This window comes from Hemibagrus wyckioides, linkage group LG18, assembly GCF_019097595.1.
Source record: "Hemibagrus wyckioides isolate EC202008001 linkage group LG18, SWU_Hwy_1.0, whole genome shotgun sequence".
Lineage (NCBI taxonomy): Eukaryota > Metazoa > Chordata > Actinopteri > Siluriformes > Bagridae > Hemibagrus > Hemibagrus wyckioides.
Genome location: NC_080727.1, coordinates 10398867 through 10410695, shown reverse-complemented (window position 1 = coordinate 10410695; position 11829 = coordinate 10398867). Strand labels below are relative to the sequence as shown.

Sequence of the window (11829 nt, the reverse complement as noted above, 5' to 3'; positions counted from 1 at the left end):
TGTCCACTGAAAGGCAAAAAGCTTTAGTTATTAACTGTGTTGTGTGGCTCAATAATTTCCATTGCTCAGTTGTACCAGATGTGGCAGTGTGACTGACTCTCTCTGTCTCTCTCTCTCTCTTCTTTTGTTTATCAGATAAACTTTAATATCTATTACAACACAGAGACAGCTCAAGTGTTCTATAGAAAGTTGATTAGAGCAAGTCTCTTGGGCTCAGGTTAATAAGGACAGTATGGGAAGATGCAACACAATATTTTTAATGCAACACTATTGCCCACTGTGTCTGTAATTTCAGTGAGGTTTAAATCAGAAACTGTCAAGTCAAGTTTTTCAAAGTCTTGGAATGGGGGGGATCTAAATAAGTAAATCAGTTAAAACATGTTAAATGTTAATTATATGCTTTTGGTTCTAGAACAGAACTATGTTTTTTGTATGTGTCTTATGTTCTGTAAAGCTGCTTTGAGACAATGTCGATTGTTAAAAGCACTATACAAATAGAATTGAATTGAATGTTTTAGAGCCTTTCTGTAGTGTGCACACTGTGGTATGTCAGGCAGGAGGGGATATGTAGAATAAAGCCTTATAGTCCATTTATATATAATTATGACCCATCGACAGACATAGACTTGTATGTAAAGAAATGCAGAATGTAAGCAAATATATATACTGGATGTTTCATCTGTATATATTTGAAATTGCTAATGAATATTTTTTAACTAATGGAATTAATGAAAGTGCATTATGTTTTCCAATGAGACAAAATTCTTTTAAATATGTCTGAACCTTGCACATTTCTGTGATTTTTGATATTCTGGCATTATTCTGGCTAGCCTGCACTTGTCATCTGCTGCTACCTAGTGGATGGACCAAGGTACAATAGCACAAACATCAGGATCTGAACTCTTACAGAAACAAAAATGTGTTCATTTCAGCAGGTTTTGCTTGTATCTGTTGTCCATAGTAATTACTTCACAGTGCGTTCAAGCTCTGCAAACACAATAGGAATAGGAAATCATTAAAAATAAATCCTACATACATGGAAAAGATGATTTATGGTTGAACATAAATGACTACATCCAAACTTCAGGACTAAATCGTTGCAGTGTTTTGCATTTCAGCTTGTTCCACTATAAGAACAGAGACACGTCCTCCATCTGGTCTCCAAGTATTCACAAAACACCTGAGGAAGGTCAGGTGATGAAGAGCAGCACGGTTAATGATCCTGCATTAACATTAGGGAGAACCTGGCCTGTTTGATACTGTGTAATGAATATCCTGGCCAATAGGTGGCGATGTTGGGCTCGATGTTCGTTTATAAGACGCGATAATAAATAAAGCTGTAGAAGAAGTCATTGGTACGCGTGAGGTAGCATTGCATGTCAGATGCAGACCGTTTTTTAAAAACACAGGGCTTATTTTTGCAAATAATCATTACTATTAGATATAAAACATTATTGATTTGTCGATCTAAAGGGCAACTGCGTAAATGATTAAAGGAATCGCGCTGCACAAAACAGTTAACTTTTCAGGACAAGTTCATTTGCAAATGCTGTGATTATTACACAGCTTTTTTATTTTTATTTATGTTTTGTAAAAGATGAGTGTTATCGGTGATATTTACAACAAAATTAATTTAATGGATTCCAAAACATTTAGGTCTAGGTTCTGTTATGGTGTTTTTTGCTGAAGGAGGCGTGGCATGCCGGTAGCAGACTGTTACTAACAGGAGGACGCCCCCTTCACCAAATTTGGCCATTTCTTCTCCCAGTTTCCGGCGCTCACGCGGCCGTTCGTCATGACGGCGCTGTTGGCGCGAGCGCGCGGGCAACTTACTGCTTTTCGTAGGTTTCCGCAGAGTGCAAAGTGGTCAAATATCACGGAAATCCCCCTGAGGTCATCCAGCACTAAAGCTGCCCCGAGCTACCGGAGAATGGACTATCAGGTAAGTCATTAGCTGGAAAAAAAAAATGGCATAGTCCATCGATGAGTGCTAGAAATTAAGGAGCGCGCGTAAAGCGAGTTTCATGTAGTCGTGCGTGTTTGTAAACCTCTTGTTTATTGATATGCACGGGACATTTTTATTTTTTATTCATTTTTCTTTAGCACGTGAAAATCCAAAGCTAAAATGCCGTAATGTTGCGTCAGCCAAGTATAATTACGCTTTGAACACCATGTGGTGTTAGGTGACAGACTGCTTGCTGAAGATATCGTGAGCCATGAGAAGAATCACTTCACATCACATTTCAGTCCTTAGATAAGTTTAGAGAAAACAATCAGGTCTCACACTTTACCTCAACCACGTGCTTGTCGAGGCTGTGAAATTGGCCAAGCGCCAGCGAATTCAAAACAAGCCAACTTCGTGTAATTGTTAAAGCAAAAGGAAGGAATGCATCAATGAGAAATAACTGAAAGCCTCAGTTATTCATTTTATGGCCAGTGCACCTATATTACTATGTTATCAAGGCAGCTAAGTTGTCTAATTTTGCTGGTGTTTAGTGTACAGTACACTGTAGGTAAAAATACACTGATGGTTGTGTATAGCAGGTTATAATTGGAGAAGAAACAGCACCTTAAAAGTGACTCATTTTTTTCTTTTTAAACTGAAGGCACATTGTACATCTTTTGTGTATTTCTATATATTATGGATATATATTAATGGGGGTGTGATGTTTAGATGATGTACAATGATGTTCTGCCCCCCCCCTTCTCTTTCCCTCCTGAAGGATGCCATTTGCACCCTGAACACACTACAGACCAATGCCAGTGCGCTGGAGCAGGTGCGCCGAGAGCGAGCTCACCCCCAAGTCCAGCTGCAGGCCATGAGGAGCTTCTTGCAGCGTTCAGGCCTTACGGTTTGTGCACTCAATGCATCCCATAAGATCAAATCTTTGTTATGCAGTGTATTGCAACAGTTAACATGCACACTAATTTCAGTGCTTTATTGCATGTTTGCTTAAGTTCCATAAACCTTAAACAACCGTAATTCTTTTTAAAGGCAACACCATAACAGATTGTGAAATGAAAAGGTTATAATCATAAACCCATATACACATGTTCTCATATTAAGACTGCTCTTTATTTATTTTTTTTTCCAGGTGGAGGAACTTGATCATCTCAACATCATACATGTAACTGGAACAAAGGGAAAGGTAAAAAAAAAAAAAAAAAAGTTTGTGCACATTTGTTTTTGTTTCTTCATGAGTTTATCCTTTTGTAAGGACCAAAGTGAATAGCCTTATAGGATTATGTCACAGATGATAGGTGCTGATAAGATGAATATCACTGTCATAAGATGTGGTCATAAACAAATAGTATCCCAGAGTCAGTCCAGGACAGAGCATGCCAGGATCTATTCAGAATATATCAGCCAGAATTTGGTGCCATCAGCATGATTCAATTTGCCTTGTGTGAACACACCAGGCTGATAGAGGTGGTATAGGGAATGTTTTCTTGACACACTTTAAGCCAATGAATACTGATCAATGCCACAGACATTTTGAGTATTGTTGCTGACCATGTGCATTCCTTTTTGGCCACAATTTACCATCTTCTAACGGTTACTTCCAGAAAAGTCATCTCAAACTATTTTCCTGAATGTAACAATAACTTCACTGATCTTCAGTAGCCTTCCCAGCCAGTATTTTAAATCCTAGCCAGTATCTGTATAATTGTTCCTAAAAGTGCTCCATGATTGTTTCATCACACTGTGATGAATGATTAGTGGTAGTGATGAAATGTGCAGATTCTGTGGTAAATAATCGCCCTTCGTGATTGTCTTGTCAGGGTTCAACATGTGCCTTCACAGAGAAGATTCTGAGGAGCTATGGCTTCCGCACTGGATTTTACAGGTATCACAATTATGTGTGTGATTTTTTTGTGTTTGTGTTCTTGTGTTAAATTGAACATGGTCTCCCGTTTTAGTGATTGTTTGATTAGGTAATGTGAGGAGAGGAGATTTGTGATTGTCTATCAGTTTGTAAGCTGCAGTCAGCAAATGGTATTGCTGTATCATTCCAGTGATTGTGTGTGTGTGTGTGTACTTGCTTGTTTGTTTTTGTGTCTGTTGACAAAGGCCAGATTATGGAAGTTTAGAGCACAGTTGTGCAATATAACCCTTTGTAACTCCATTGGACTTCAGACTCGAATGAGCGACACCAGTGTACAGGTGTATGTAGGTGATTTTATTCTAAATTAGTTAAGTGTGAGGAGGTATGTTTATGTCCACAGTATACAGTATGTTCAATAATCTTTGAAACTGAAAGTCAGTGAGATTATTTGGCCTTATTTTTTTTGGCATGCTTTCTGATGTGTGTATAATATATAATAAAATTAGTTGTCATAAAACACATGGATGGAAACACCACTCTTTTATTGAAGTTGCAGTTTTGTTTTCCTGTTTGAACTGATGGTGTGTGTTTGTCCGATTTCAGCTCCCCACACCTAGTACAGGTCAGAGAGAGGATACGTGTGAATGGCTCCCCTATTGGAAGAGACATTTTCACCAAATACTTTTGGCAAGTGTACAGCCGGCTGGAGGAAACTAAGGTATGTGTGTTTATAACTTGATGGGGGGCCAAATGGCCACACAATGATAGAAATATCTGATGATTTTGATGATGTGGGGATATTCGTGGTTAAATTTTAGTTTTAATTAGATACAGTAATCAAAATTGGAAGACATTATAAGGATAGGAAGATGTGTATGTGTAATGTGTATTTGTCTCTCACTCACATAACATACATGCTTCTGTCATTATGGAACAGAAGGTTTCCTATTTTTATCAATTAAAGCAGACAGCACATGGAACACACAGCAGGCTTTATACACACACACAGGCAAAAAGTTATACTGGGAGTTATACTGACAGAAATCGGACTAAATTATTTGATTCCCTGTTGAACTTTAGGATGCACATGGTGGCAGTATGCCAGCATATTTCCGCTTCCTGACTATCCTTGCCTTTCACGTATTCCTGCAGGAGAAGGTGAGTGACTTCATAATCCATACCACTTTAAGTAGTTTGTTGTCTACTGTACCAGTTTATCTTTGTGATTAAGTTCCTGTTTTGTTTTGTTTATAATTTTCTGGAACAGTATAAAAATGTCTGGTGTGGTAAACCGAAAGCAATGTCTTCTCCTTACTTACGTAGCATTTCCTTGTAGCTGTGTAGTTGGTCAGTCATCCTTATTGATGATTCGGTCCTATCCATGTCACATAACTTAGCTAAGCCATAGGTCTATATAACAAGTGTATGCAATTTAATATAGTAAGGATCATAATTATCTTCTAACATTCTAACAATAATTACATGATTTTAACAAAATGCTAGTAAATGAAGTAAAAGAAAAAAATGGGCTGGACAGAATTTTGTGAAATTTTGTACACCCAGCATGTGCATTCTTCATATTGCAACATGTTGGATTGTTATGAACCTTCAACACTGCCTTGGGCCACTGACCAGATTCTTTGCCTTGCAAACATGACCTTTGTCTGTCCCTGTATGCACAGATAACCTTTAATCTGATCATGTGTTTGTGTGCGTGTGCATTGTAAAGGTGGACGTAGCAATCATTGAGGTGGGAATAGGTGGTGCCTATGACTGCACCAACATAATTAGGTAAGAAAACATTCAGTTTAGTGTATAAAATTTTTTTTTTTTTTTACGTCTGCCCCAGTGTGCGCATGTGTGAATGTGGGTATGGTGTCCTTCTAACAACCACAGTACAGCATTTCTGATTTGATCTGCTTCTGTGTCTGCACTTCATTTGGCTTTTATGCTTGCATTAACTCACGTCAATCATTCACTGGTTTTAATCCAATCAAAATTCTTTTCAAGATTCTAAATCCTCTGCTTATACAGTTTAGAATCACAGATGGCATGTTATGATGGTAAGCTATATATTAAACATACAGCATTATGAGGGTTCATATGCAGATGCACTATATTGCAGAAAGTTTTGGGAAACCCCCCTCCAAATAATTGAATTCAGGTGTTGTTTTTCAGGGGTTGGGCTTGGTTCCAGTGAAAAGAACTCTTAATGCTTCAACATACCAAGACATTTTGGACAATTTCATGCTGCCAACTTTGTGGGAACAGTTTGGGGATGACCCCTTCCTGTTCCAACATGACTGCACACCAGTGCACAAAGCAAGGTCCATAAAGACATGGATGAGTGAGTTTGGTATGGAGGAACTTGACTGAGTCCTTTCACTGGAACTAAGGGGCCAAGCCCAACCCCTGAAAAACAACACCTGAATTCACTGATTTTTGGCTAAATGTCTCCTGTTTCTTGAAATAATTTTTTTCCTCTTCCAATAGACTGCATTAGAACTTAAATGAGCCTTTACTTCTGTGTTGTCTTATGTAGCTCTGTGTTTTTATGTAGCATCAGGTTCCTGGAGGAATGTTTCATTTCACTGTGTACTGCACCAGCTATATATGGTTTAAATGACAAAAAAAGCTTCTTCACTTATATTAGTCATAAAAGTAAACAATCCTGAACCATTTTTCAGTTATTAAAGAAAGATAAAAGTCTAATTTATTCTGGATCATGAAACACAATTTAAATGCATTTCTTTTGCAAACCTCTGAAGTCACTTGTCACTGTAGTTTTTAAAATGAAGTCACTGGTTGGAAAATAAGCATTAATAGTCATGGAAACACTTCATGGAATCAGATTAGATAAAAAAGAAATCTTAATATTGCAGTGAATTATTTGTCTGCTGAAATATACTGGAGTAAATAAAGTACAAAAAACCTATCGAAAGTTGACTGAAATTCATGTGTGACTAACAGAAATGTTCTCAAAAGTTACTCGAGTAAATGGACATGTTGAATGGTGTTCTTTGATACAAACATACTGCTTGTAGAGCATGACATGTAAACCATTTAAACTTTAGCCAAGAAACTTTCCTCTATCTTAGAGTTAATAGTTAAGAAACACGTTCTACTAACTAACTAAAGTCATGTTAGCATATGAACATACAAGTATTAAGTAAATGAATAAATTTGTTGTTTTTAAGATACCACTTTATTTTATTGAATTAGAATTTTTTGTGGCCCTGTGTATGTGTATGCCCGCAGGAGGCCATGGGTGTGTGGCATTTCCTCACTGGGCATTGACCACACCAGCATTCTTGGGGATACCATTGAGAAGATTGCCTGGCAGAAGGGAGGAATATTTAAGGTGTGTGTATATGTCGTATACAATAGTGGTTACGTCATTAAGGTTTTGGTACGATGCCTTTTTAAGATGTTTGTGTGCGTGTCTGGTCACAGCCTGGGGTTCCAGCCTTCATCGTCAAGCAAACAGAGGGACCAATGACTGTTCTTCAGGAGAGAGCCGAAGAGATTGGGGTAAGAAGCAAACATTAACATGCACCCCTCATTCGAAAACCATGCACACTACTGCAGTGTTATTCAGACTTTTTTTTAAATAAAAGCTTACAGATCATTCTCTGCAAATAGTTTTTGGGAAATCGTAATGTGTATTCCATAAAAAAAAAATAGCCACTGAACATAGATGGCTTGTCAATGTTTACTCATAGTCGTTTTTATTAATTGGGGAAAGAACTGCAACGGACATGACAGTTGTGAAAGTGCCACATATAAGTTAAGGGAAATTGGCTGTGAAACCTTTTGATGTTCTTATCATTATGTATAAGGACTGCAAAAGGCTGCTTTTTCAAATACTTTTATTTCCTGCATAGATTGGTTCAAACAGCTCTGTACAAGCTTGCGGCGCCATCTAGTGGCTTTCTCGCAGACACGCTTAGCATCTCGGCTACTTAAGTTTGGCAGAATAATTTTTTTTGCAGCTGTACAGAAAATACAGAAAACATGAAACATGTCATGGTAAAAGAGAGATCAGTTGAGAGTAGAGTAAGTAAAGAAGGAAGACCATGTGTTTTATGATTCTTAACATCAAGTCCTCAGAAGTAAAATAAACCATCATTCTCTGGTGGATGTGTGTGTCTGTAGTGCCCATTGTTTTTGTGCCCGGAGTTGGATCAGTACCAGAGCTCTGAGGAGGTGAAATTGGGTTTGGCCGGACAGCACCAGTGCTCCAACGCCTCGCTTGCATTACAGCTCACACACTGCTGGCTCCAGAGGCGCTGCAGCACAGGTAAGTGTCTGGGTGTTCCTGTATTTCTACAAGATGTCATAATATATGAAATATTATTATAACATAGTTAGGTCTAACTTATTGTGAGGTTTTACAGTGTCCAGTGTTAGAATATAGTTTTGGACTGTTTTCTGATATTGATGAAGCTTTAATAAATTATTATTAACACATTAGATCAAAAAGGTTTAAGTTACTATTGTGTGTCTAATTCTGATTTGCCTTATAATTTGTGTGTGCTTTTTCCTGTAAATACAGCTTACTGATGATATTGAGATAAAAATAAATAGATAAATTAGATACTACTTGGGTACTACCATTACAGTATTCATGCTGCTGTGGGCTTTTTTATTGATTGGTATTCTCTCTCTCTCTCTCTCTCTCTCTCTCTCTCTCTCTCTCTCTTTATAAAAGATCCAGCAGTTACTTCTGTGTCAGGTTTTACTGGCCTTCATACGGCTTCGGTTTTTGAGCCAAGTCCTCAGATGCTGAAAGGTGAGAGCAGTCTATTCGTACATATCGATCATTTCTGTTACTAATATGTTTGAGCTTTGTATTAAGATGCTTTGCACTGCTGCTTCCCTTTTTTCTTCTTTCTTCTTCTTGTGTTTGATAATTGAGCATATCTTTGTTTTTTTCCTCATTCTGCTAACTTTATTTTTTTAAACACAGCCTGAAATGCTGAACAGACTTTATTTTGTGCAACAGATCATTTCTATAACATGTAACATGTCTAATATTTACCAATGAAATATAGTGACAGTGTATTTGTACATTTTGAATTAATTCTGATTTACTGGTAGGTGGGCTTATTTTTAAATATCAGGGCACGTTATCAAGTTGTGGAAAACTATTAACATTCAGTGTTTCACCCAGAAATTCAAAACAAGATTTATGTCTTTGACTTTGGGTGCCATTATATACAATGTACTTGCAGTTGATTTTGTGTGTGTGTGTGTGTGTGTGTGTGTGTGTGTGTGTGTGTAGGCCTGGCTGAGACTGAGTGGCTGGGCAGGAATCAGACCCTAAAGCGTGGCAGTGTCACATACTTCCTGGATGGCGCTCACACCACACGCAGCATGCAGGCATGTGTCAACTGGTTCAGTGAGGTGGCCGCACAACACGAGAAAAATGCTACGTATGTTCCCTTTGTTTAATTGTATTTTTAGTTTTCTGATCTCTTTATTGCCATTGAGAGGAAAACAGTATGAAAAAAATGACCGTATAAATAATGAGTGGGCTAAAATTAAATTCCCATCACCTCACACTCTCAACTTGTGAGAGAATAATGAAATGTGTGAGCACTGGCATCATATTGATAGAAATTGTGAAATGCATTGAATTGATGAAATAAGTAAAAGGAATGATGTATAATAGTTGACAGTAATTCTGTTCTTACTGTGAAAATGTATTTGTGTGTGTAAGGGGTTCGGTGGTACGAGTGCTGCTGTTTAATGCTACTGGAGAACGCGATTGTGGTGCTATGCTCAAGTTGCTCGTGGTAAGACTCCAGCATTAGTAATTAGAATGGTATTGGAAAATGTATTATTAGTGTCATATAATATTGAGTTTGATGTACAGTCCCCTCTAAAAGTATTGGAATGGCAAGGTCAACACAGTGTATATTTACACTGTTCTCCTATGGTATTGAGACAACGATAGCCTCCATGGGGCAGAGGCGAAGGTATCACAGCCCACCGTTCGAAGAAGACTGTAAGGACAAATATATAAAAGCCAATACCATAGCATACAAACCATAGCTTTTTAGTAACAATAGGAAGGTCAGATTGGTGTCTAGTAACAGTATTTAGCCTTAACCTTTATATATTTGTCCTGGCAGTCTTTTCCAAATGGTGGATGCCGATACATTCAGACATTCCCTTATATTGTTCACATTTCACAAAAAGAAAAATGACCCCCTCCCCCAAATTTCACATTTTATTTAAAAGAATGAGGAAATATTGAATTGTAAACCCATTATCATGAAACAACCAAACTAGTAGGTTTAATCTGATCGGGCCAATGGTGGGGACTCCTAATAAACAGGCCAATGAATTTGTAGAAGGCTGACAGTTATACAATACTGATTATTCCTTGTATTTTTGTTATTTTGCAGCCGTGTCATTTTGACTTTGCAGTTTTCTGTCCGAACATCACTGAGGCCATTGCTGACTGCAATGCAGGTCAGTAGACACTGACGCAACATTTACATTTTTCTTTTATTTCGGGTTGATTAGCTGCTCAACTGTATTCCCCTTTCCATCCTTTTATCTATTTATTCAGACCAACAGAACTTCAACGTGTCTGTAGAGCACATGCTCATGCGTTGCCTGGATAATCAGCAGAGCTGGCGCGTTCTCAGTGGTATTGAGGAAGAGGGGCCTGAATCAGAGCTTCTAATTGGGGGTGGTGTCCATCTGCCTCGGAGAGTGGAGAGACATGGTGCCTCATTGGTTTTCCCCTGTATCTTGAGTGCTCTTCAGTGGATCACACAGGGACGAGACCCAGTCGTGTCCAATTCCACCAAACACATCATGCCTGTCAAAGCTAGTGTCGATGCTAAAGCAGTGCCACTAAGAGAGGCTGCTAATGTGCATGTGCTGATCACAGGTAGCTTGCACCTGGTAGGAGGAACCCTAAAACACCTGGTACCAGCCCTGTCATCCTAACACAATATTTTGTTTGTGTATGTGACAATACACACCCTGGTGGGAGTGTGTATTCGGTTTGTTTTTGCACGCTCACTGTAATATGAAAATTGGTGCAGCTAAATTAAGCTTTATTTAAGATTTGACAATTTCTGAATATTCCTGCTAAGTACAAAGCAGGAGACTAAAGCACTTACTTTTTCACCTGTGCCTTCCTTCTGTAGGAAAAGTTCACAGAGCCTATTTAAACACAGTTTAACCCTAGTCTTAGGCCCCCTTCAGTTGTCTTAAATTTCAAAGTCTTAAATACCATGGGACTGAGCTTAATCTGTTTAGGATACACAGATGCTGGGATCTTCATATATATTAACACTGAATATTATGAAAGGCCTGCAGCCAAAACTGCATACATTATGCTGTCAAATGTTTATGCATTACATTTCATATACTGCTCTGTTCCCAGTTTACATTATTTATGTGCTACAAATCATGGTATTCATTTTTGAAATACTGTTTGGTTTGACATGATTGACATGAATTCTTTGAGTTACGCACAAAAATTATATAACACACTGTGAATGTACTATGTTGCTATTTCATAAGTACATACAATGCCCTTCAAAATAAGAATGAGTAAAATTTTTAGATAATGTATACAAGTTCAAAGTTTCCTCACCAAATCATCTGAGAAACTGTTAAGCTTTGAAATAAAACATTGTATTAGAATTAGTTTTAAGAATAATGTTAGTTTTTCAATAACACTATTCTTAAGAATAGTTTGCTTCAATTCCTAAAACTCCTTATATTTTGAATATAAACTGTTATATGCTGTTATGGCAATTTTTATTTTTTATTTGCTCTCAAATGAATTGTTTGGTCTTGATCAAGGACTTTGTGCCCTGGGGTATACATACCTGGTGGATTTTACATTTGAAATCCTTTTGCACTCACTTACCTTGGGGAAATAAAAAAATTTAAAAAAAGAGGGAGAGAAAGAAGATTGTTGATCTGCCAAAATCTTGTAATGAATATTAAAATACAACGCTAAACTACAACA

At 37.7% G+C, this 11829-nt stretch overlaps 1 protein-coding gene across 1 annotated transcript; it reads left to right on the top strand.

Annotated features, from left to right (window-relative positions):
* The first annotated feature begins 1355 nt into the window (after positions 1–1355).
* Positions 1356–11355, top strand: fpgs (folylpolyglutamate synthase). The gene is made up of 15 exons (XM_058415305.1): positions 1356–1942; positions 2724–2852; positions 3096–3149; positions 3784–3848; positions 4431–4545; positions 4908–4985; positions 5557–5618; positions 7086–7188; positions 7281–7358; positions 7983–8127; positions 8539–8619; positions 9112–9262; positions 9550–9625; positions 10241–10307; positions 10408–11355. Exons 1-15 carry the CDS (start codon positions 1796–1798, stop codon positions 10791–10793), a joined length of 1737 nt encoding a protein of 578 aa, XP_058271288.1. The 5' UTR covers positions 1356–1795; the 3' UTR covers positions 10794–11355.
* The last annotated feature ends 474 nt before the right edge of the window (positions 11356–11829 follow it).

Coding starts and splice junctions, on each gene's coding strand:
- fpgs (XM_058415305.1), top strand. CDS start 1,796: ATGACGGCGCTGTTGGCGCGAGCGCGCGGGCAACTTACTGCTTTTCGT. Junction 4,986..5,556: donor ACGTATTCCTGCAGGAGAAG/GTGAGTGACTTC, acceptor TGCATTGTAAAG/GTGGACGTAGCAATCATTGA. Junction 9,626..10,240: donor CTATGCTCAAGTTGCTCGTG/GTAAGACTCCAG, acceptor GTTATTTTGCAG/CCGTGTCATTTTGACTTTGC.